Source organism: Haliotis asinina, chromosome 10 (genome assembly GCF_037392515.1).
Source record: "Haliotis asinina isolate JCU_RB_2024 chromosome 10, JCU_Hal_asi_v2, whole genome shotgun sequence".
Lineage (NCBI taxonomy): Eukaryota > Metazoa > Mollusca > Gastropoda > Lepetellida > Haliotidae > Haliotis > Haliotis asinina.
In genome coordinates, this window is record NC_090289.1 from 42,479,402 (window position 1) to 42,506,551 (window position 27,150).

General features: G+C 38.8%; 1 protein-coding gene across 1 annotated transcript in view; it reads left to right on the top strand.

Annotated features, from left to right (window-relative positions):
* Window positions 1-2,655: 2,655 nt before the first annotated feature.
* LOC137298537 (uncharacterized) overlaps window positions 2,656-27,150 on the top strand; it is a 35,408-nt gene continuing 10,913 nt past the window's right edge. Inside the window, exons 1-11 of the mRNA XM_067830836.1 lie at window positions 2,656-2,713; window positions 5,130-5,190; window positions 8,020-8,110; window positions 8,393-8,561; window positions 8,785-8,977; window positions 11,972-12,058; window positions 13,360-13,431; window positions 16,470-16,600; window positions 21,602-21,668; window positions 22,082-23,176; window positions 23,657-23,699. Of these exons, the coding sequence (XP_067686937.1) occupies window positions 5,149-5,190; window positions 8,020-8,110; window positions 8,393-8,561; window positions 8,785-8,977; window positions 11,972-12,058; window positions 13,360-13,431; window positions 16,470-16,600; window positions 21,602-21,668; window positions 22,082-23,176; window positions 23,657-23,699 (1,990 nt within the window). The 5' untranslated portion in view covers window positions 2,656-2,713; window positions 5,130-5,148. The remainder of the gene's footprint in view (window positions 2,714-5,129; window positions 5,191-8,019; window positions 8,111-8,392; window positions 8,562-8,784; window positions 8,978-11,971; window positions 12,059-13,359; window positions 13,432-16,469; window positions 16,601-21,601; window positions 21,669-22,081; window positions 23,177-23,656; window positions 23,700-27,150) is intronic.

The window sequence follows — 27,150 nt, forward strand, 5'->3', positions numbered from 1 at the left end:
ACACTTTAACCTCTAGGATATCCCACTGGGCCCAAACGCTAGGTCATTAGGCTGGAAAAGGAAAAGATCAAATTTTAAAATTACTTTCATTTTCTCACCGTGTTTGGTATATTTGAAGAGATGTAGAGACAGGTGGGTTCGTCGTAATTAATAATATTTATGTTGATTTTAACATAACTTTCAACTGGTTCTAGTTTTACTATTTAGAGTAATTTATTGATGTTGAAAGCGAAGCAAATGCGTAGGAATTTTCTAAAAAATTATTTTTCTTCTGGTTGGAGAAATCTTTAAAGTCCCATATCTTCACTGACACGGCAACGCGTAAAATGCTGAGAAGGCGTGATGGCGCCGAATACAATAGTGCAATGAATATTTTACGTCCGCTTCGGTTCCTGTCGCTGGAACAAGTCAGAATCATTAAATCAACAATAAAATATATGACAGCGGAAATGTGATTTCGTTCCTTGTGCTCTTAGTTTTCTGTCTGTCAACAAATACAAAACAAATTCATTCGCCCGCTATCGGTAAGGTACCAAACAGTTAATATATGCTAGTCAACGGAAGTTGGAGAAACAGCAAAATCGGCGGTGCCAAAGCAACTAAGAGAAACACAAGATTATTTCACGTTACTATGGTAACAAAAGAAGGACACTTTGCTGTGGGAATGCTAGATACACTGAATCAAAATACAAACTTCACAATTCATATTTGCAATTAAAAATATGAATGGTTTATTGCAGTTTTCTGGTGTCATAATATTAATTAGTATTGAAGAAAATAAGGCCCCACAGCACATTTAAATCAATCCAAACATTGTGCACTCCATGATAGTGCTAAAAAGTCTTTTTCAAGTGCCACTGGTCACATTATTTTATCATTACACGTGCGTTCGACCGCACATGTTCCCATCAACTTACAAAGTGAAAAAAACACTTTAAAACAATATTGAGAACAGTCAAGTGCTACTGCCGCGCCTCTAAAATGTGCAGAGTGAACGTGCAGCTGGCGTGCTGGAAGTGGGAACGTCAGTAAGTGACGTTGCAAGGACAATGGGGTGCAGCAGCTGGACTCGACTGTAACAAACTGGCAAAACTGATCGCCTATACAAGTCGACCGCGGAGGACCGTCAAAATGTGTTAGGTCACCTCCCGAACCTTTTCTTTATGGCTACAAGCCCAGGATGAACTATTTCGGGGCCAATTGTCGGTACAAACCATCCGAAACCGGCTGCGAGCTGCTCACCATTGTGTTCGACGACCATACTGGGGAACCTTTTTGACGCCATGTAGTTGACGTCAGCGTTTGCTGTGAGCCCGACAACCCCTCCGTTGTACTAAAAGAGACTGGAGAGGAGTTGTTTCAGTGATAAATCACAATTTACCCTAAGATTCGTTGATCGTGTGAGTGTGTGGAGGCGACGCCGTGAACGTTATGCTCAGTGTTGTGTATAGGAATCTGACAATCTTGGGGACGGAAGTGTCATGGTTTGGCGAGTCTCCTGTGGGATTGCCCGTTCCCGAATTAAGGTAACCCGCTGAAACTTTAATGCTCCTGGTCCTACACCCCGATCTTATTCCATTCACGTCTTGACCAGGAATGAACGTTCTTGAATTGCCGTCGAGGTCACCTGATCTTTATCCAATCCAGCACATCTGAGATTCTCTTGGTTTACGCCTTTCAAACCCCGAATGTGCAGGAACAATGGCTCCCCAATGACATGAGGCAGTTCTGAACGCATGGGATGGCCACATACGTTACTGAACGTTTGAAACATCAGATTCTCTTGATCTGACACTTTGTTTACGCCTTTTATTGATAAATACTGCAACTAAATGGAACCGATTTTTTGCATTCCCACCTCAAAACATCATTTTGGTGTCCTTTCTGTTATGTTAATTAATATATGATGTGAAGATTCTAGTTTGACTTCTCACAAAGAATAATTTGACTGTTTACAAAGAATAAAAGCCATTTCTGTCTCCTCAAATATATGAGACGTGTGACCATTTGCTACAAGACTCCTTGTAGCGCTTAACAGGTTTCAGTGAATTTCTGCCATGCTCGAAAAGTGAAGAGCTGAATTGGTCGAATTCCATGAGCACACATTTTGACCAATTGCATCCCTAGACTGCCATTTCTTCTTCCACTAAGCCTACACCCGTGTGTTTTCAATGACAATTACACACACAAAAATACATACTTTCATTTATTTTGTCTTTTTTTTCATTTGTTGTTTGACGCGAACCCAGCAAATATATCAATATCACAGTATTCTCTGTCTGGAACAGAGTAGTAACTGAGAATGGTAATATACACAGCAATCTATTCCGTAAGGGTACGATGACAAACAAGACGGTTTTCAGATGAGCCAGTCCATTCAAGGTCTGGTCATTAATTTGGGTGAAGAAGGGTGATGGGGGGCGAAACCTCTGAAAAACTGACAGTATTGTTATGTATTGTAAAAGTGTGAAAGTTATATTTGCTTGAGGAGCCATGATAAATGGAGAGCTTTGGGTGGACTTAAAGTAAAATCAAAATCTCAAGTTCAAAAACCATACACATTCTCTTTTATATCCCAGCCACGACAGTTCTACGTTCTTCGACCTCAGAAGGTCGTCTGCGCACGTCGGTTGTTTACGTTTTCGAAAATCACGTGACTCCAGTGCACGTGCCAGACGCGTTAATGTTTCAAACTGATGGAGCAGAACTAACGGTAAGTGTGGGACAGTATTTTTCCATATCATTGTGATGTGAGTGTAATGCAAAAACTGGCATGGTTAATAAGTAACCCTAGTAATTTTCCACACGATTTTGTATGAAGAGATAATAGTGTAAATCGCAGTTAAGCACGCGAAACCGGACCACAATGTTTCACATGTTTGCAAGTCAACCGATCGATGTAGTACAATATTCGTTTGAACTCAGTCGAGAACTCAGTTTAGAGCATAGTTTTCTGTGGTATAAATTGATTATAGCACATTTCATTTATGTACCATGTGCAATTATCATATATGTGTTTGTTTATGAAATAGAACTCAGCGTGAGATATCGAGACATCACGTGACTTGTTCGTCTGACCGCATACTTTTTCAACATTGTGTGGTCAACTGTCTTAATTGGAAGACCAACATGAATTACTTTATTACCAGTCGTCCAGAAAGTCCACCCGTGTAAATGTTTGGTAATAGAAGAATTCACAAGTGAGATTTAGTGACGTAAGGGCGGTTACGTCTGTAGTTCATATAAGTCATCTCATAATTCCAGCCAGATCATCCTTCGAGCATACTTTAGTATAGTGCAAAGTCGTCTAGTTTTATGCAGTACTATTACGTCTGCAAAACACTCAGTGACTCAAAGTCTGATTAAAAACCTTTGAACCAAACTTTCGTTTCGATTAAATGAGCAGAGTCAAAGTGCAGCATGCGGAAGATATGAAGTATTTAGTTGTTAGTGTGATTTCATTGTTAGCCCTTAACTCCTATGACCAAGGTTCTGACCCTTCATTCCGAACATACAGGTACAATGTGTTAAGGCCATTTTGGCTGTTCCATCTAGACAATTGCGGTTAGCAACTTAAAGACACTCACACTCACACAGTAGAATGTGAAGTAGACAAATTGCTGGGTTAATTAAAGAATATATTCACCAACTTATGGTAATTGTAAGAGATATATCTCAATACATATTACATATATTTACATTGTACCTACATAGTACATTTTTATGATCTTTAAGAAAATTGTCTTAGGCTTGCAGTAGTATGGATATGTGCACTATATAAACATCCCATAGTAAGCGTTACTCAGAGCTCTGTTTCTAGCACTTAGAATGAAAATAATATGGAACAAGTAACATATCAGATCTTTTTATCATATGGTCATACAGACTTAAGGTTTTGGGGCAGTCTGCTCTTTTCACTGACATTCACTAAAACATGCACTCCAGTTTAGTACATTGTTTTCTCTTTAATCTATTTATGTCAAACAAAGGCAAGTCTTCCCGTGAAGGTCCTGGGGTAGAACAGCCCTTCAGCCACCCATGCTTGCCATATAAGGCGACTATGCTTGTCATAAGAGGCAACTAACGGGATTGGGTGGTCAGGCTTGCTAACTTGGTTGACACATGTCATCGGTTCCCAATTGCACAGATCGATGCTCATGTTGTTGATCACTGGATTGTCTGGTCCAGACTCGATTATTTACAGACTGCCGCCATATAGCTGGAATATTGGTGAGTGCGGCGTAAAACAAAACTCACTCACTCACTCAAAGGCATGTCATGTGAAACACACCTTCAGTGGACATACATTTGTTAGAATTGCATTGTATTAAGTGGTAGAATGGGTAGCACAGTGGTTCAAGGTGTCAGATGATGTTGGTGGTTGGAGCACTCTAAAGAAGTGAATTAATTAATGATTTGCGATGAAGGAAGCAATGTTCAGTTTACATGGGTATTGTTGAACTGTGTGCTGTCAACCTAAAAATTATGTCCTTATCTTGTCAGTTTGCCACCAGAGTTAACCTCTTTGGTCATATGGGCAAGACCTCTGAAATCCGATGAGAAGGGCCATGAAATGTATGTCATGTTATAGAAGCAGCAATAAGATGCTCACAAATGCACCACAACTGAGAATGAAGTTGATTTTTTAACTTATACCTCTGCAAGACCCAACTACCTCTCTTGTTTGTGCTCTCTAGCGTCAGAGCAATTTCTTTCTAAATCATCCCTGGATAATCTATTAAAGCATAAAAACATACCAGTACTTATTGATATTTTCTGCTACTGATTGTTGTCTTGGCACCGGTAGGGAAGCGTAGTGGTTTAGGTATTTGCTCATCATGCTAAAGACCTGGGTTTGATTCCCCAACTGACTCTCACTCACTGACCCAGGGCTCAGTTGAGTCGACTAATGGGATCAGGTGGTCAGGCTTGCTGACTAGGTTAACACCCGTCATTGTTTCCCAATTGCGCAGTTTGATGCTCCTGTACTTGATCACTGGATTGTCTGGTCCAGACTCAATTATTTACAGACCCCCGTCATACAGCTGGAATATTGCTGAGAGCGACGTAAAACTAAACTCACTCACTTTTGTACTAAATTTGAAACAGTTGTTCATCTCCACCTCCAGCTGTTTTACCAGAAGCAATATGACCAAACGGCAAATAACGTTAAAGGAGCAGTTATGGCGGGTGAGTACTGACATTGAATGCTACCACCAATCCAATGAACTGTGAGATATTTCCAAAATTTGACTTGTAGTATTGTCCATATTGTCTTAAATGGGATTCTGTTACAAATTGGGATTCTTTTTTAGAAGGTCTTCCTTGGATACGTGCATTTTCTGCTGCTGGAAATGTCCTTTGACAGTTGTAGCAAAATTAAATTTATTGTGAACTGAAATAACTTGTCTCTTATTTGGTATATGGCTCCAAACCATACCACTCAAGTTCAGGTAGGTAGATGTATCTATGTTCCAAATCATCCATCTCAGAAAAGTGAGCATGGGTGTTGCAGTGCTCTTGATTCTTTGCAAAGATGTCTGAGACTTTGAATACTCATGTAAATTGTCCTTTTTTTAAGTTGCATCATTCTAAAGACAAAATAATTATTCATTTGTTAAAACGGACTATGAGTGCAAATTCAGGAAAGTGGGGCACCAAAGTCACATGTAGTCTGGATCTGGTAGCTTTGACTCCATCAAAGATGGTGGTTTGTGGGAAGTCCCTCTCAGTGCCTTGGCTTTGATTGCCTGATATGTCTAAATGAGTTGGGGTTTTTTGTTTGTTTTTTATCCTACAATAGTTTCAGTGAAACCTTGTTATAACTGTCGTAAGACATTTTCAGCACCAGAAAATGCATTTTTGAAGACTCACTTCAAAGATATGAAAACCTTGATTTTAGGCTGAATTTTTACTGTAATGTGTTTCATGGGTGTGGGGAGCTAATTTCAGTCTTAAGTAAATTTAGGATCAGTATTATTTGTCACACTGCTTTAGTGAGCCTGCCAAACCCATGTAGAAGGTCTGTTGAATGAACCAATCAGAACACAGCTTACCAAATCACAAAAGTTAACATTCACACATACTGTTTGAACTTGTAATCGTATGTTTCAAATGCTGGGATAGAAGATGCCATTATTCACAACAGTGAGTATATAGTTGCTGAAAATCAAGTTTTGGGCAATATTTCAAGATGTCTTCTTGAGGAAATGCAAGCTAACAGTAACCATGTCATCTGAAACCTCTAAGCATATATACTGCAGGTCAAATATCTGTGTTTTTTCATTTTGTAAAGGGATAAGTATCAACAACCATTAAAGTGAAAATCCATTTTATAAGTCTCGGCAACCCTAAATAGTAGTCATTGTCTGATTGGTTAAATCTGTTTAGCTATCTCACATTTGATTGGATGGTCATAGGTCACTCGAAGGTAGGCTGACATTTCTACTTGGGGTTGTTAGACTTAGTGTAACAGAGTAATGAAGAGTACTGACCCTAAGATTACTTGGACTGGGCCTATAGTCCGTATAGCTCAAAAGTGGACCAATGAATTGCAGTCTTACTCAAAAACGGACCAATGAATTGCAGTCTTACTGAAAAACTAATAGGCATAACATGCTCAATGAAATGTCATAATCAAAATATCATACCAACTCTGTGAGGTTTCGGCAGAATTTTTTTCCTAAAAATAAACAAGTTGTTTACCAAACTACCATTAAAATATTGACACAGTTCAGTAGTTGTTACGAGGGAGGAGTGCACAGATAGGGACAGTCAGGCATGCAGGAAAGGATGGATGGCACAGCACAGGTTAATGAATAAACTTTGTTGGCACTTGCTTCTCAAACAATTGGCCGTTCATGAAAATTCTTCATAAACCTCACAGATTTGGTATGATGCATTGATTATGATCAGCCTTTCATTGAGTATATTATGTTAATTAGTTTTGTAGGATGCCAGCTTATAATTCATTGGCCTGCTTTTCAGCCAAACAGACTATAGTATCTAGAGAGTTGATAACATTAAGGAGGTTGAATACCAAATTTCAAAGTGTCAAGAAATTGCGAAATTTTGAATCATTTTGTAGAAAAATGTCTCCCAAACCTCCAAATTCCACCACAGCATTTGTTTGACAAATGAGGGCCCCTTGTGGCAAGTCTGTAGAAAGTAATATGTCACTGAAGGTTCTCTTAAAAGAAAATTATTGTTTATAATAACATTTTTTTTAAAATGAATTGTTATACAGCAAATTCACACTAGATTAATATCCAAAAATAAAGACAAAATGTTATCAGAGGGTATCAACATTATCTCCAAGTAAAACAGCATACCTTTGTCAAACCTGTTTACAAAGTGTGGTGACCTATAATTGTTATGTTTCAAAATTGTTTATTCTGTCAGCAAAATTACTGGAGTGTCTTTCGAGTATATTCCCTTTATGAATGCCAGATTTTCGAAAAGGCAACTAAAATTAGAACTGACAGTACCCATATTTAATCTCACCATTTTGAACTTCCATCTGGATACCACTTTCAATTACCTTCACTTAAAACAGTTCAACAGTCCTTCATACCATCAAGTATTTGTTTTATCAGTTCATCAAATGTTTTGGAATAGTCATTATGCATGCGAAAACGACTAATTTAGCCTCTATACTTTTGTATTAATTATCATCAGCACTCATTTTGTGCTTGTAAATTTTGTGTATGTTTTTTTGTGAATTTTGTACATATATTTTTCAAGCTGTTTTTGATACAAAAGGAATTTCCTCAGGGATAATAAAGTTATATCTGATCTTATCTTGCCCAAATTAAATGTGACAAGGGGAGACAACTCTTGTCCAGGTTTACCTCAGGATAAATGCTTATGTGACCAAAATATCATATGATTAGAAGCATAATAATGGGAAATAACTTCATAAAGTAAATATGCATGCCTGCAGTCACATTCCGGTGCACACAAACCACGCTATCCAACCACTTAGTATCACCATGTCTGATGTTATTTGATTGTATTTAGTTAGAAGAGGTGGAAGCTATAGCTAGGGGCTATATCATGGCAGAGATTGACCCTCCCTTCTGTGAAGTCAGACACATCAACAATGACATTGGTAAGCATTTCACATCATTATTTGTTACACGCTGCTATTAATCCAGCAAAGTCACGGTTATGTTATCTTATCCCAGTTGTATAGATCGATGCTCATGCTGTTGATCACCAGATTGTCTTGTCCAGACTTGATTATTTACAGACTTCCAAAATGTTATAACTGGAATGTTGCTGAGTGTGTCGTAAAATTAAACTCACCCTCCTACACCTTGTCATGTACTGGTATTTTGAGCTAATCATGTACTGGTTTGTTGAGACTGAAAAAAAGTGTCTTTATTAACAGGTAATGGGGTATTTGCAACCCAGGACCTATCTGAGGGCGACTTTGTGCTGGAATATCATGGAGATCTGATTTCCATGAAAGAGGCTAAGGTACGGAATGAGAAGTACGAAACAGACAAAGAAGGCTCATTCATTGTGTACTTCCAAGACAAGAAAGGAACTCGACTTTGGTAAGTAAAGTCTAATGTTTAATCTACATGAGTCAGAGGTTATGTCATGTGGTTATGCTACTTGACTGAGTGGTTTTGTTTGAATTGTCATTTTTTAACCCTATTCCTGGTCTATGTTGCATTAGCTCATATTTTGCATACTGTATGAATAAACTATAAAACAAACAAAATCAAAGGAGCAAAACAAAATTTTCTGTGGTAATCCAAAGGTTTCTGGTTTCAGTGTGGATGCTACACATTCAAAGAAAATGGGACGATTCGTTAACGATGGCTGGAAGAAGCATGAAAAAAATTGTTTTCTAAGAATTGTGCAGTGTGAAAACAAGTCGTATATCTGCTTGTTTGCCAACAGAGATATCAAAATGGGAGAAGAGTTTCGATTTGATTATGGTGTTCCAAACCTACCCTGGAGAAAGGTAAATGCTTGAGTTGTTCACTAAGTCAACTATGGAACATATTACACATTGTAAACCAAAAGTCACTGTGTTCTGTAATCTGATTGGTTGAAAAACATGATCAAATGGTATTAGATTCCCGGAAACTGCAAGACTATTCACTGCGTACTTACACGTAAACAATTGTTTTATTGTGTCATCAACAGTGGTGACGTCATTCAAATCATATTGTGACGTAAAGTTAGAATGACGTCACAAATGAGGAACTCCAGATGCTACCATGGGAACCAGCTGAAACGGCCAGCTGATGACACTTTACTGCTGTACTCATACTCGATGTAAACGAGTGCAGACAGTAAAACCCCTTTGGCTGACGCCGTCGGTTCCAAATGCATTCCCGTGCTTCAAATACTCAATAACACCCGGAAATTGGCCAACACATGATGTTTATCTCCTAAAAAAACACTGGTCATTAGTTTTGTTCATGATTATACCACGAGGGACTTGTTTTGACAGGCATTAATTACTTATTATGACCCCACTTATAAACCAAGTTATAAACCACTTAAAAAGTGCCAAGTTTGCGCAGTATGGATCATAAGACTGTTTTGTATTGTAACATGTAGAAGAGAACATTCATTCCCTCTCTGGTATTAGCACCCTCGGTAATATGTGTCATGTGGTTCGATCCCCCTTGTGGTTTTAAGCCCATTTCTTGTGTCCTCTGTTGTAATATTGCTGTATTATTGCTATAAGTGTGTTAACCTAAACTCACTCACTCACTCATACAGTCATAGGATCAGCATGTATTTTGTTGACCATATTTAAAGGTCACATGCAACCAAAAAATCAAACGTAATTAAAACGCAATCATCACTTATTCATGACATATACTATACATTGCTGCTTGTAAAAAAACAAATAAACAAAATTCTAAGCGTACAATGGCTATTCAAAAGTGCAATATTTTATACTTGGGCTTACTTTCCTCGAAACAAAGCCCTCAGCAGACCGAACCCAGTCATAGTCGATGGCTGTGCACTCAAGTGTAAAGACAGCTTCCGATTGGCTGGTTTATTGGCTGACGCTGAGGGCTAATCATTGTGTGTACAGAAAGATGATCTGTTTGATGGGCATTTTAGAAGTATGGCGAGATACAAGAAAGTAAGACTCTTTATGGATAACAACTTCTTTTATTGTACTTGGTGCGTCTTTTCAGTATGGATTCATATACTGTTGTCAAACAAAATCATATACACTAGGAGAAGAATGTATTTAGAATAAAGAATGTATTTAGAGATGTTGGATTTTGTAAATGCATGTTCTCTGAATTTGCGTTCGTTCCAGTCAAAAATGGATGTAGTTTGTGTGCAACCCACAGACATGAAAACATGTCATGTGTACAAGCATCACACCTGCCTAATTACATAACGTGGGAGAGACAGGACTCGGCTGTTTACCACAATCAACAAGTCATTTTTTATGATGTAACAAGTAGATTATTTACCTGGTTGGGTACCCATCCAAGGTTAGAGTACTGCTCATGACCTCATACTCCGGGCATGCATATTGTTCATACGGGCATGCGAACCTATTCATTGCGCATGCGTTATGGGCGCAGCGCAGCGCAGCACAGAACAGCTGTTGAAACCACTTTCTCCCCCCCCCAGTGCTAGGGGAAATTTAGCGAATCGTTTGAACTCCGATTTCACTGGCTTTTCTTCCATCACATTTTTTTTTCAACTTTGCAAGTTGAATTGGCATTTTTGAATTTTTGATGATTTTTTTTCAGTAAGTGCATACCGAAAGGTATCAGAATCAGCAAAGTTGTGTTTTACGTTGCATGTGTCCTTTAAGCAGGAAATGTTCAAATAAAAATGGGCAACTTTGCTTTCTGAGGGCTATTATAGCTAAAATGAATAGAATGTTTAATAAAATAAGAATAAAAACAACAGCATCAGTTTAGAAGCATTTACTGCTAACAACAAGTGATTGAGGTCACCGACGCACCTTTTACAAATATAGACACATCATAGAACAACACAAATGATGTGACTACTGAGAGTGATGACATTCGACCACGACCTTTTCCCATGCTACTAGCCGCTATTGTTTTCAGTGCTTATTATACAATTGTTATGGTCTGCACAGGCAAGTAAGTGCATAAAGGCACATGTGACGATTGTGAGCCAGATATACAGTCGAACCCCGTTTATCCTGACGTTTTGGTTTCACTCGAAAATCGTCCTGATAGCAAGACGTCTAGTTAACTTGATCAAACAAGCAAAACGTGAAAATTAAGTGAAAGCAAAACATTTTCATGTACGTATGTCAATAAATCAGCAGTCAATAGTGATAACAGTGAATCATCATAACATATAAGTGTACCGATAATACATGGAATGCGGAATGCAGATTACCATTTGTCAGCTTGTCTCAGACGTAATCATGTAACTGTGGAGTTTCAGGAGCTAAGTTAGATGAAAAACGTAAATCGATGAGAAAAAGTTTCTATTTTGCCAATGGCGTATTCTTTTTTTCAAATTTTAAATGCCCTAAAATCATATGACATCGTGTCGAACTTATTCTGTCTGCAGAAAGTAAACTTCCAGACGGGATCACATGACTTAGATCATGTTGGAATGGTTTGAAAATTCTCCATCCGGGTCCAGAACCACGGGGTCCGGTTAAGCGAGAACAATTAATGAACGTAAGATTCGTTTCACATAAAAATCGTCCAGAAGGCAGGGTTTCCGGATATGTGGGGTCCGAGTAAATGGGGTTCAACTGTATCATCATTACTGAATCCAAGTTCAATTGAGTCGTAGCTGATTGAACTTCAACAGCTGAGCTAATTATGATGTCACCTAACAACAGGCTTGATAATGACCCATTGTCAAGCATTTTGCGGGCATTATCAAGTTACAGTAGCCCGCTCATTTCTGATAACGTGGGTGTTTTAATGATAATTCTATCCATATTAACTATAATTTTTTTTAACCCATTTGTCCCCAGAAGAAAAAAGGAAGACTAGGAACAGAATGTGGAATCTGTCCAGGTTGTGTTAGAACTGAAGACTGCAGCAAGTGTAGAACTTGTAAGGTAAGAATGACTGCAGGCATGACATAACAGAACTAAGTGCAGATCTTCACAATGCTTGTGGATGCTGTGGGTAGTCTAGTGATTAAACTGATTGCTTGTCACACCGAAGGCCCAGGTTTGATTTCCCTCATGGATACTGTGTTTAAGCTCATTTTTGGTGTCCACTGCTGTAATGTTACTGAAATATTGCTAAAAGTGGCATACACTCAGATTAACTAATTCACTCACAATGATCGTGCAAGTCGGGACCCAGCTGCACAAAGCAATATTCTTGCAATCATAATGCTATGATGATTCTCTCATGCTTCAACACAAGGCTTACAGTAGTCTTGACAGTAACATCATTTTGTGCAAGTAGATTCAGGTGTTAATAATAATAATATTTTGTTCCTGCAGGTGATGATGTAGCAGGAGTACTTCCATATCATTTTGACAACCCGTGATATAACTGAAGTACTCTCATATCAGGATGACAACCCGTGATATAACCGAACTACTGTCATATCAGGATGACAGCCCATGATATAACTGAAATACGCTCAAATCAGGATGCCAACCCATGATATAGCTGAAATGCTATATCCTGATCTATCTGAAATACTCTCATATCAGAATGATATAACTCTTGATATAACTGACAAGTTATTCTGTAATTAAAATACTTTTAAAAACTCATATCTTCAATCATTGATCATTCTCTTCCCACAGTGGTTACTTGTCACGTCTTCCTACATAACCTCTGTTGTAATACGACCCTTTCATGGTGCGAGTGTTCAAGACTCGTGATTGGAGGTAATCAGATTTAGTAGTGCAATCAGTGACCTTGTTTCAAAGGTGATCGTTCGCAAGATCTCGATAATTTCTGGATGCATCATGAAAACTAGAACCTCAAATGTTTCTTCTAGACAGAACTCAGTGATGTCATATTTGTTTCTCCACATTGCTTGCATTAGTCAAGTTGCATTAGTCAAGTCAATGTAATATGTGTTCTGATTGGACAGAAAACAGGGAGATAACTCTGCTGCCATTTTTTGCTGCTAGGCGGTTTTATGAGAACCTCAAAATATGGACGTAGTAGAATAGAGGTTCATAGGAAGATATGACATGTAACCTCTGTGGGAAGAGAATGATCATTGATGTGAAAAACATCCTTTTTATGCCCTAAATAGTTGCTTCTAAAATAAAACAATTTCTCTTCTTCATCCTATTTGAACCCTGAATTTACTATTTAGTCATGAATGACCACAAGTTTGCTTGTATTTTTGTAATGGCTTGATTTTGACAGTCAGATTTACTTTCAGAACATGAAGAAGTTTGGTGGACCAGGCACAATGAAACAAAAGTGCATGTTGAAACAGTGCAACAAAATAATGGTAGATATATTAAGCTCTGATCTTCGCATTCACTCATTCTCAGTACTGGGCATATTTGACCATATTAATGAGTGAGTGAGTTAATATTTACTGTCACATCGGCTGACCATATCAAAAGCTGAAAAATATAAACATTAACTATATGATAATTTCAGATTGCAGTAATACTTACATAATATACAGCAAGAGCTGTCAAGTAAAATTTGTTTTAAATGTATATTTTGTGATTCAGACTTCGAATTCATGCTTCGAGTTTCCAACAATGTAGTTAAGGAATATATTTTATGGAGAAGCGATTCTTTAATGCACGGATTAGTACTAAACAGAAGGCATTAATGACACAATTTTGACTTCCTTACTGTAGTGGAGAATATTCTGGTGTTTAAAAACCCAAATAACTGTCATAAATATCAAAAATGAGTTGCAGTCGAGATCTCCAAAGGGGGTAAATGTGACATAAATCATTTCAAGCAAGGTTAATAATATTTTCAAATTGGTGAATTCATAACGTACATATCTCATATCCATGTTTGACTCTACATTATCCTACCATGACTCTCATTTGTAACAGACATTTTACAATATGACTATAACTTTATGAATTCTTATACTATAAAGGATCATTAAGGTTTGTGTGAGAAACAAGCAAAGATTCTTTATTTAAATTATTTGAAATATTTAACTACAAACAAACTCTTTTCATCGGCAACCAAATTTCGAATTCTTTGAAATTTGACTACAGGTTCATCTATCTTGCACAAGCCATCAGAATCCATGTGACATCATCTTGTTTAGGCCACTTAAAATCTGCTTTCTTCCCCAACAAAGAGGGACGGTAGGGTCTACCTGTGGATCAAGCAGTAGCTTGTCACACCCAAAGGCAAACTGTAGCGCAAATAGGGTTGTGCAGCATCAAGAATACGACCAGTCTTCATATATACTTCCCTCACTTCAGTTCAAAAAAATGTTTTTGATGTCAAAATAAAATATCACCACCATCAAAAGTACTCTGCCATTTCCTCACTTGTTAAGCGTCAAAAGCATTTCAGAATATTAAAGTTATGAAAAGGATGTGTTCTTTAAATGTCGATGAATAACTGGATGCTCTGGTGAAATATACATTACCAAGTGTGACATACATTTCTCCATCAGTTTACATTCATCAACCATAGTTCACAATCAGCCATAACCAAGAAACAGGTAACTTGACCCTAGAGGAATGGATAATACTAACAAGAGGGCTTCTATGTTTCCCTTACATTCTGATAGACACAGGGGGCGGTGGGGTAGCCTAGTGGTGAAAGTGTTTGCTTGTCACGCCGAAGACAGGGGTTCGATTCCCCACATGGGTACAATGTGTGAGGCCCAATTTCTGGTGTCCCCCGCTGTGATATTGCTGGCATATTGCTAAAAGCGGCGTAAAACTAAACTCAATCAATCAATCACTCTGATAGACACAGAAACATATTTGTATCAAGGTTTCACACACTATTTGAGCATACTGTGAGCATGCTGAAGATGTTTATTCATAGTTCTGCAGTCTCTATGGCACTTGCTGGGTCAAAATAATGATGTCTGCAAAGGCGTATTGAGCAGGACAACGTTGGATTACAAAATCAGAATGTACTGGTATCATACATTTCTGAGTAGCGTACATTTCTTTCTGTAAACAACTTCCCCATTTCTGTTCATATTTGTTTTAAATTGATCACAAAATGTTGATATTGTAATAAGACCATTGATGTTATAATCATCATGCAAGTTAAATTTTGATCTTTCTTTTTTACTTTGATATTATAATTGTCACGCACATCCTTAACCATACACATATGACAGGCATTGTTCAAACCGGGGCTGGGCAGAAACATGCAAACTTTCAGTATCTGTCAGACCTATTTTCACAGCCCTTTCATATGGGTACCTAAAACCAATGAATTATACTTGCATATAAGTTAAACGGTGCCCCAAATCCATTATAAACTAAAGAAAGCAGACATAAATTTTTACAGATTACAAGCTGGCAACAGACAATTTAAATCTGACAGTAGTGTTATTTAACTACCTGTGTAGTTACTTTGATGGGCAAATGAAACATCCATCATAGCAAAATACTACAGTCTTTTTCACCGAGTTATCTGTTTCATTTTAGAATTAACAATCAGTTGGATATATTTTGTTTATTCCTGATATGTGGCAGACATGTGCTGTTGAAATCTTTAGTAGGGGTGGTGACATGTTTGGGAAAGACAGGAAAACATGGATCGAGGTGACACAAATATGCCCTATTATTGAGAATGAGTGTTGCCATGTTGTCCTTTTTCCATATTTAAAGAACTTTTCATCATTTATGGCGAGATTATTTTCCACAGACTCAGATCCACGTACTTTGATCCATATGAGTATATTTCTGGTGCGATATTGCTGAAAAATTACTGAATGTGTGAAAAAGGAAAAAACTGCATGCAAGTTCGTTATGATTTTAAATGCAGTATTCACAAATATTCACAGTTCTTCTGATGTACCACATACTGGCGACATGGATTTATCAAGGCCTGAAAACTTTTAATAAAATTCTTTTTAGTAATGAAATATTGATATTTCATTTCAAGATATTTTTTTTCAGCCATGAAAAAAAAGCGCCAAAACTAAAACATGCATGACTATGATTTGGTCTTAAAATGTCCATGATTGTATATCTTTGAAAGCAAAAATTAAAAGTTTCTTTGAATTTGTGATTGCCATGTGTCATGACACTTAGCATGTCAAACAACCAGTTATTTCTGGGGCATATTACCCCAATTGCAGAGATCAGTGCTCATGCTGTTAATCACTGGATTGTCTGGTCCTGTCTTGATTATTGCAGACCGCCGCCATACAGCTGAAATATTGCTGAGTGCACAGTGTAAAACTATACACACTCACTCTTGAGGATAATGAAACAAAAGAGGGATATTGAGACATAAACATTTTTTTCCGAAACAAGCCATTGCTACAGGTGTGTTGTTATCACAAATGCATTGTTTCTGCTGCTACCTCAGGGTGCAAGCTCAGGGCAAGGTCTCACACCACAAAACAAGGTTATTTCCAACCAGAAGCTGCCCACGTCTGTGAAAGGGAAAGAGGAGAAGGCTGTCAACTCTTCCACGCAGCCAGTGACAAAATCTAAGAGGTTTGTATAAGGTCATCTGAATGATAAACAGATCAGCTTGCAGTTTTACATTTACAGGGTTTCAAGTGAGTGAGTGGGTGGGGTTTTGCACCAGTCTTACAGATATTATAGCTGGGTTTCATCCAAAAGTGCTTCCAGTACACACAAATGCAGGAAATGGTCATTGAATAAAAATTCACAACTTCCTGGTAGCTGCACATTGTACTGTGGGCATCTTGGGGTATAAAAGTGTGGTAGCATGTGATCCTGTGCACAAAGCTCAGGCCATGTGTCAGTTGAAATTGAGCACCATCAAGCTTGGACAGTGGGTGTCCATGTTTGGCAGCTTGACTCCTGAGACTTCAGTCTTGCCCCACAATGAAGCACATGGGAAACATGTGGTCTCACCTTAGGCAAGTGAGTTTGTTCAAAATTGCCTCTGTTCACCCAGCACAAAATGGGTACCCGGTGGGATAAGTCATGTAACCACTAACCTTCTAGTGCCTAACAGGCAGCTTGGGTTAATCAGGGTAATAATAATCAGATTGTTTGGGCGCTTCGAGCATGCAGTGTGCATGGAGTAATGTGCATGATAAATGGACTATTTATCTTGTTTGCAGTGAGTTAGGTAGTTGGATGGGTGGCTGTAGCTACCTTTGTAGTCCTATGTGTTGAAGCTTTCACCCATGCGGACCTCGTGGCTGGGGAGACAGGACGTTGTCATGGTTCATAACTTCAAGATTGGATTATTGCAACAGTGTATTGTTTGACATTCCTCAGAAACTCTGTGACAGACTCCAGAAAATCCAAAACACTTCCAACTGCATCATTTATCATCTCCCTAAATGCTGCCATTACTGAAGGAGCTTCACTGGTTGCTATTCAAAGCCAGGATCGAGCACAAGATACTATGTTTGACCAACAAAGCCAAGCATAGTCTTGCTCCCCAGTACTTGTTTAAACATGTTATCATCATACTCTAATTCACGCATTCTTCGTTCTAACAGCCAGGACCTGCTCACTGTGCCCAGCTATAGACTAAAAAGTTTTTGACAGCGTTCTTTCACTTATGCATCCCCTCCACTCTGGAACTCTCTTCCTTACAACCTCAAAACTGTTGACAATTTTGAATTGTTCAAGTCAAAACTTAACACATTTCTTCCAGCAGCACTTCCCTTAATGTGCTCTAGTACCACTTGCGTACATATGTACATACCTGACTCTGTAGCACCTTGAGCATGTCTGTCGAGGTGGATTTGGCACACATGTATATATGCATTATTATTATTATTATTGCATGCTCTGCCATCTTGAGGGGCAGAGATGCAAGACCATGGGCATTGGTCGAATTCAGGATTTCCCCAGTCATATGGCCTCACAGATGTTGGCTATATAAGTCTACCCTAGGTAGGGAATCGTCAGTCCTTTGATACCTGCAGAGAGGTTTCTTTGTCCTCGAGTCTTGTACCAAGGCCAGACCCAGTTTCCACTTATTGTTTATTGTTTTGGGGGTAATATATTGATTTAGTGGTAGTTAGGGGAGAGGGAGAAATCGCATAAGAGCAAGTAGCTTTTGTCAGTTTATTTTCGGGAGTAAGTGAACTGTGCTTAGGTAGATATTATGTAGGCAGGGGAGGGGGAGAAATATGTAGGCTTATTGTTTTCCGAACGTTTGACTGATTTTTTTTTTAATCAAGAATAGAAACCATTATTCTTTCTGTTGTGACTTTATTTGAGTTGGAATGGAAAAACCTGTCAGAAATCACCTTTTCAAGTTTTATTGGCAACGCAAAGAGAGCAGTTATAAAAAACACAATAGAGCATATTGTCTCAGTAGACAACCGACATTTGTCACACATCCACAATCTTCTGCTGTCACTGGGTGTCTGTTTCACAACACACACGTGCTAAGCGCCTATTACAGTGCCAACAAAACATCTAAGACTTTGCTGTTTGTTTCAGAGCAGTTATGCAAGTCATTTCATACACCAGTCCACCTGATCATTGATTCAGTCTTAGGCTCTTAAGAATTATCAATGCTTACAGTTCTCTACACTATTACTGCAGGGGACCCTCGCATTACCTGTACTGCTAAAACTAAAAAGTGGTGTCCAGTGCACCCCCATGTTTGTGATGAAAGGTAAAACCATGATAAATGCTAGAAAATAACCAGTCATGATTGAGTGATCAAGAGGGCATGGCTCTATGCTGCTATAAGCAGTATTCCGGTAATATCACATCAGCCTAAGTAGGGAATTTGCTCTTTGGAATTGCGCTGCACCTACAGAGTGATGAATGTTATATGCCTCAACCACTAGACCACTGCCTGTTGTATTCACAGACTAGAAATGCCACAATATATCAAAACCTTTTCTACGATGATAGAATTATTGATACATTTAAAACGATATTGATATTTAGTCTTGAAGTATTGGTGTAAATATGTTTGTATATCGTTTACAATTTTTGCAATTGTAGCATGATTTTTTTTGTATGTTATGGGAGTTATAAATAATTTTTTTTGATGCACAAAGATGTGAAATTAGAACTTTTTAATCACTTAGAATAAAATATGTTGATTTTTTTTCATGGACAGTTATGAAATATTAATGTTCAAAATGTAACTAAATTAATGCAGTAATGCCATGAAAATAGTTATCATAATACTATTGCATCATGAAATGGGTATCATGATACATATCGATTAATGAAACTTCTGTATTGTGACATCACCATTACAGACATTACCATGTATATAGCAGTAGTGATAGGATAATGATTGGTCGTATAGCAGATTGGGGCAGTGGTATAGCCTAATGGTTAAGGCATTCCCTTATAAAGCTGAAGACGGGTCGGCCAGATACTTTTATTGCCTCCACTCGCTGACTCCGCATTCTCACGGTAGCCAATCAGCTAAGCTGCTGTTACAACCTATAGCTTGCCAGTGTCAACAAACATAGCAGTTGCAGCTGCAAAGGTTTGTTGCACTGCGACTCAGATTTGGGGGGAAATCATACAGACAAATTGATAGGTCAAAAACTTTAAAAAAACATATGCAAGAACTCCTTCTACCTCTTACAGAGAACCTCTGCATGGTTTGTATTGCCAAGTTTAATCTGTTAGATAATTTAAAAAACGAAAGTGAGTTGTGATTGGTTCACTCAACTTCCCTGTGTAGACACTTAATTGGACAAAAGGCCAGCCAAGGGAAGTAATAAATTTATCAGACTGCCGTTGATTCATCCAGGGTCTATTGGAGTCTTATTGGAACGTATATCCTGGAGATATCGAGGATGATTTTTGGTGTACCCCGCTGTAATATTGCTGGAATATTGCTAAAAGTGGCATAAAGTCACTCACTGAATTGTAGATCACAAATTATTGCAATAAGGATTGAAGAATTTCAATTCAAACCACAAAATACACTGCATGTGGCCCTTCACCTGTGAAAAGTTATGAACCTGAGAAAAAATGTACCCACACATTTTGGACAACATTGTATTTTGTTTCGATGTTGTTGTGGTCACATCACATCTGATTAAAATATTCACTCATTACATTCAGGAAATTGGTCTCAAAGCATTATGTTGTTTCTACAGGAAACTGTGGTTCATTTAATAATTTCAATTCTTCTTGAAACGGAATTTTGATGTCGTGGGTCCTGGCCTCTGAGAAGTGGACTGAGGCAAGGTGGTGTAAAAGCCGTTTATTCTGTAAAGAATATATATACATCAGAGGAATATGATGTATGGCCGAGGGGTGTTACAGCTAACCTCGGCCGTGGGGTGACATGAAGTCGCCATAGCAATATCGCACAAAGGTTACCATGGATAACATCTTTACAAACTTTTATATAATATTGCACATGAAGTGGCAATAGTAATATTGCACGAATGTTACCATTGATAAAAAGGTCTTTACAGTCTTTAATATTGCACGGTGAATATTATGAGCAAATGAAAAGAACCAGACATCACTCACACTTACTTACGTGCTGGTGCTAGTGTTTTATTAGTAGTCCCGTGCAACGCGATGCCTTATAGTAGATATATATTAGACATTATGTATGATATCGCGAACTTTTATGATAATGGCAAAGAAAGTGGACATAAAAAGTACATACCTGTAAAGAAGATATATACATGAGAGGAATATGATGTATGGCCGAGGGGTGTAACAACTAACCTCGTAGGAAGATGCCTACGTCACGGAACAGGTAACGCACAAGCGGACATGGGACAGGTAAAGCACGAGATACTGCTGGTAATACAACCAGAGTAAGAGTGAGAGAAGAAGCGCTTGTAAACGAGCAGAGGGGAATAAAGTAGGCGATACGTAATGTATTGGTAAATACATCCGGCGACATTGAAAACAGGTTTATGAATTCATCAATGAAGGTTTATAAATTCATCAATGAAGGTTTATAAATTCATCAATGAAAATCATTTTCCTCTTCATCGTGCTAACTTCTAAATGCTACTTAAAGAAGGTGTTATTTTAGGTCATAAAATTCATTTTGAGTTAGGACAAGAGTTACCACCCTTTGACCACATTTTTCACTTTGTATGGAACATTTACAATGGAACAGAGTTACCTCCCTTGAAACAGCACTGCTTTCGCCTACCCTTATGCAACGGATGTGCACGCTTGCACTGCTTTGCACTTGAGAAAAAATCCCTCTCACTGTCCCAGTAGTATTATTGGCATGGCGTATATACGGTATCTCAATTTCTTTACTTATGCGTCAATATACTGTAGGCATACTTGCGTGTTCATATTTGAATCTACATACCATTATGCCATATTTAACATGTTAGACTTAACTAGTGTGTGGAGTGAATTTGATTATCTTTTTTTGAGCCACCGCATGTTGGCCTACTGATTTCCTGTTGAATGTTCTCTAAGTCTAGAAGAGTAAATGCCAGTTTCTATTCCAATGCATGTTTTCAATTGTTGTCAGTTTTGCTGTAAACTAGTTAGTTGTAGTGTTAAAAGGCAATAACATGCATTTTACATTTTCAGGACCGATCATGAATGTGATGACTTTGTTTTGCAACAGAAAAAGACTGGATCACAAGGAAATAAAAAGGTAATTTGATGAGTCTGTATATTGAATAATGGCATCTAGGTTGTGTATTTTAAGATAAATTATTGGTTATATGAAAGTAATATTGACAAGAAAGTATGTTTTTTCTTTGAAACTTAAGCAAACAGTGTTCTCTGAAAGACAAATTTAAACCCATCCCAAATTGTTTGACTATGCTGGAAATTTGTAACGAACCTGAGCTTCAGAGTACATTCTACAATAAGTTTCTCCATTGTTGTTAAATGTGTTAGTTAATGTTTAATAAATCGGGAGAGGGTGAGGTGGGGGCTCATGGCGACCTCTTTGGTGACCCCTATCTGGTTTAGCACATCCTTGATAATGCCACAGGAATAATAAGGAATACAACATCCACATACTCACTTACCCAATTCAAACTGATTCATAATATTTTTCAGAGGAAAAATCGCCCAGTATCTCTGCCACGAATCAAACTAAGTCGTCCAAAAACATCAAAAAAGTGCTTGAAATACTATGCTGTGCCCTCCAGGAAGACCAGACAAAGTAGTAGGAACCAAAGTAGTAGGAACCAAGGCACTGTCTCGCCAAAGGATTCAGGAACATTAAATTTGATAAGGAGGAACACCAGGAGTAAGGTGTATGACTTTGATAGCTTTGATGAAATTCTGCCATTAAAGAGTGGAAGTCAAGAGGTGAGGAAGCAAACCGACAGTGAAGAACTTACACCTGCTCCAGGGCGAAGCAGGTACACGGATAAGGAACATTCATCTGCTCCAAGGCAAAGCAGCCGCAAGGATAGAGAACATATGTCTGCTCCAGGGCAAAGCAGCCGCAAGGATAGAGAACATACGTCTGCTCCAGGGCAGGGCAGCTGCAAGGATAACAAACTTACCTCTGCTCCTGGTAAGAGCAGCAGCAAGGATAAACAACATACGTCTGCTCCAGGGCAATGCAGCTGCAACGATAAAGATACAGCCTGGTTTGAGACTACAGAGTTAACAGAGGAACCTGGGCAGAATACAGAAGAAGAGAGTCAGAATGTAAGTAGTCAGAATGATATGACCTACCTCACTCAGAGGAAGTACAGCAGCTCGATCAGACGGGCCAATTTGGATGGCATTATTGCGAAACTAAGGTCGAAATCTGATAGTTATGTGAAGGAACTGAGCAGTGATGATGCATTCCTACAGGACAAACATGTATCAAAGAAGAGACGATGCAGGAGCAATATATTTGAAAAGGAAGACATCGCACCTGGAGAACTTTTACCTAAAAGAAAAAGTTCTGAAGTTCAAGAGAACCAACAAGTCATGGAAGAGAGCATGGCATGTGGGGGCCATTTATCTGAAAGAAAAAAATCTGAAGTTCAAGAAATTGAGACACAATGTAAGCGGAAAGGAAGCAGTAATGAAACAGTTCCACCTGAGGCTGATAATGTGTCAGCCATAGAAACAAGGAGTGCACCCTTGGATATTAGTGTCATTTCACATGTTCCAGCAGAGAGTTGTATGTTTCCTTTCTTTGAGGACAGGGTGAGTTGAAGTGATTATCATGCTCTAGAGAGCCTGTTTCTAGCACACCTGTCCCAAATTGAAATCAGGGCCTATTGAAACTTTTCATGATGTATTTTTGGTGTCAGTATGGAGAACACATAAAGAGATGAGCTATGGCTAACAAGAGTACATGTATTGCTTTCCATATTGTCCTTTGGGTTTGTTCAAGGCATCAAAATGGACTACCTGTAGAGTTTTTTCCCCTGTCATTTACCTGATTTTATGTTAATAGCACACCTTTGTTAACATTTAAGTAGTTTCCCAATGTCTGCAGTAATGCATGTATTTGTTGGGTTGTGTGCCAGGTATTCAGAATAGAATATAATTTGGTTTTTTAATAGGCATTTCAGAATGACTTCAATAATTGTTCAAAAATATTTGGTTATAAACTTCATAAAAACAAAGTGCTAAGATCTGTTTTTGCTTTAGCAATTTTTTGCACACATAATATTTTTTCAGACTCAAGAAACAACTATCACAGAACCAGATGCAGATCTCAATGGTAATGTAGAATTTTTGAAAGTAATTTGTGTACATATTTATGAAATGTTTCCTCCTTCAGAGAAGACGAAAGTTACTGGTGTCCCTTAATCTATGCTGCTATGAATGGCTGTTCAGAGTTATCTGTGAGAGAAAAAGGTTCAAACCTCTGTTGGACTTGTGGTTTGTGCTTACCATACATGTGCTCATGTACCCGTGAAGGTCCCGGGGTAGAAAACGCCTTCAGCAACCCATGCTTGCCATAAAAGGCGACTCAGCTTGTCGTAAGAGGCGACTAACGGGATCGGGTGGTCAGACTCGCTGACTTGGTTGACGTGTGTCATCGGTTCCCAATTGCGCAGATCGATGCTCATGTTGTTGATCACTGGATTGTCTGGTCCAGACTCGATTATTTACAGACCGCCGCCATATAGCTGTAATATTGCTGAGTGCGGCGTAATACTAAACTCACTCACTCACTCACATGTGCTCATGTGTCGAGGCAGGCTAGCGGTTAATGCTAGTGGTTCCTCATGCCGAAGGCCTTGGTTCAGCTCCCACATGTGTACTATGTGTAAGGCCCATGTCACTATTACTAAATCATTTCCTCATTCAGTTTTAATGATAATAATAATAATAATAATAATAAGGGCCTGATGATGTACGCCTCTCCGTGGTGGGCCTAGATAGGGGAATTTTATTCCCTGAACTGAACGTACATCACCCAGTTAGGGCTGACCCCCCGAAGCTGGTTTTTACTGGGTTACAGACAAACAAGGAGAAAAACATCTTACAACTCTGCAGCCCAGTCAGCCTTCCTCCGGTAGTGACACCAACCACACTGGAGATGGGACTTGCCCCAGGGGAAGGCACAGAACCCAACCAAGAATATCTTGGTCACAACATCTAAAATCCACGCTACTTGAGTGTGCGATGGCGACTGGATGGCCTGACAATCCACGCATAAATGGCAAATCGCTAAAGCTGCATTGGGACAATGCCATGCCCATGTATGCTTACCTGACGGAGCAAAATCTCCGAGATCAACTCCGGAGGCTAAAACATCTTATGCCCTGTGAGCCAGTTCAACCCACAACTGGTGCCCGTCAGGAACCTTTGCAAGAGCAAAATGCTCAAGTGGCAGCAGACCCAAAACTTCTTATGGACGTCAGCGTCAACCTCTTTCATCTTCCTGGTGGAAACTCTTCCGAGAAAGAGCCAGTTGGCCCCGAAATTTTGGACCCTCACTCTTCCTCTTCTTCAGTTGCAGACCTTACCGAAAACCCTGTTTATATTTTGTTTACTTCTATTTATGAGGAAATTTGTGATTTACCTTCAGAGAAACGGAGGCCAATTAAACAACTTAACATGTCTTTTCCCAAAAATGAAATTGATTTACTTAATGAAATTATCTCTTTAAAACTTCCTGCGGACTGTTCATTACATGAAGTAAATTGTTGTGTCTATGCTGCCGCTCGAACCTTGGAGGAACTTCACACAGTTTCCAAAGAAAAGTCTTCTAATACTACTAACAATAAACCAAGAAAAAAACGGTTTCAAGTAAAATTAACAGAAACTAGAAAATATATTTCCTGGATAGAGCTGTGCCTGAAATTAAGATCATCAGGGAATCCCATGTCTAAACGACAAAGGCAATTTGGAGAAAATTAAAATTACAGTACAAAACAACAAAAGAAAAGGTACTTCTCCAAATTGTCGATTTCCTTAAGGCAAAAATAAAAATTTGGACTGAAAGAAAGAAAAAATGGGAAAAGAGAAACAAATTTATCAAACAAAATAAACTTTTCAAAAATAATGAAAAGCAATTCTATAGGCATTTTAAAACAAGTGGTGATGGTGAGCATGATAAACGGCCTCCCATGGCTGCCAATGAAAGGTTCTGGAAACAGTTGTGGTCTGTACCCGGCAACTGTAACCTGGAGGCACCATGGGTCAGTGATTATAACCATGCAATGCATGAGAAAGTAACTTGGTCGTTTGTCTGTTACATCTCACCAGATTGCCTTAAAAGTGTCATTAAGAAGTCCAAATCTAATACAGCTCCAGGGCCTGATGGAATTCGAAACCGGTACTGGAAACTGTTTCCCTGTGTCCAAGCACCACTCCTTCACTGTTTCAATTCTCTTGTGGATACAGGTGATGTTCCTCCATGGTTCTGCAAAGGTCGCACAATACTCCTTCCCAAGAAAGGAGACTTGACTGATCCCAAAAACTTCCGCCCTATCACATGTCTAAATACTCAATATAAATTATTCACAGGGTGTTTGTCAAACCTCGTGTCATCTTACTGCTCTTCCAATGAGATAATTTTACAGGGAGCAGAAGGGGGCGAGAAAGGGATGTTGGGGGTGCAAGGATCAACTTCTTGTACAGAAAATGATTTTGGAAGAGGCTAAAACCTATCACCGCAACCTCTCCATGTGCTGGATAGACTACAAAAAGGCATACGACTGTCCCTCACGAATGGATTCTGAAGTCTCTTCAGTGTATTGACCTCCCTGAGCGACTACTTGATTTACTCAAGTCTTTAATGAGTTGCTGGTCGACTCAACTTGAGATGTACTCACAAGAACATGTGCAGACTTCGGAGTCTATTCCAATCAGAAGGGGAATTTTCCAGGGGGACTCCTTTAGTCCTTTGCTTTTTTGTCTGTCTCTGAATCCTTTGAGTTTTCTGCTCAATAGGGAGGAGGGTTATCATCCCGGACCTCCTCAGCACAGATCCCCAACACCTCTTACTCATCTTCTCTACATGGATGACATCGAGCTCCTTGCCAAGGGAGAGACCAATTTGAAAGAACAGGTTCTCCTTGTCGAGTCCTTCTCTAATGATATAGGCATGACATTTGGACTCGACAAATGCAATACTCTTCATTTGAAACGTGGCAAGGTAACTAATGATGGATCGGTCAGGTTACAAGGGGGAGGAGTTATTGAGCATCTTGTGGAAGATCAGGCCTACACCTATCTTGGAATGCAAGTTCGAGACAAGCTCCAGAATGCCCAGATTCAAGATAAACTTCGGGCCGAGAATAAATCTCGTTTAAAGAAAACCTGGAGTTCAGAGCTAAATGCTCGAAACAAGGTCAAAGCCACCAATACTTTTGCTGTGCCAGTCCTCTCCTATTCCTTTGGAGTAGTTGATTGGACAAAACAAGACATCCAGGGTCTTCCGCCTGACCAGAAGGATCATGTCTGATAACAGAGCACACCACCCTCGTTCCTCTCTTAATCGTTTATACATGCCAATCAATTCGGGAGGACGGGGTTTGATTAATGTGGAAGCTCTTCATGACAGAATTCTATTGTGCACTTTTCCACATATTTATTTATCGGATGATCCTCTGGTGATGCATGTCAAGACTCACGATGAAAGCAAGGAATTCCACAGCTATTTTAAGCGTGCCAAGGTTGTTGGACACAATCTGAAATTTGAAATTGATTTTGTTGAT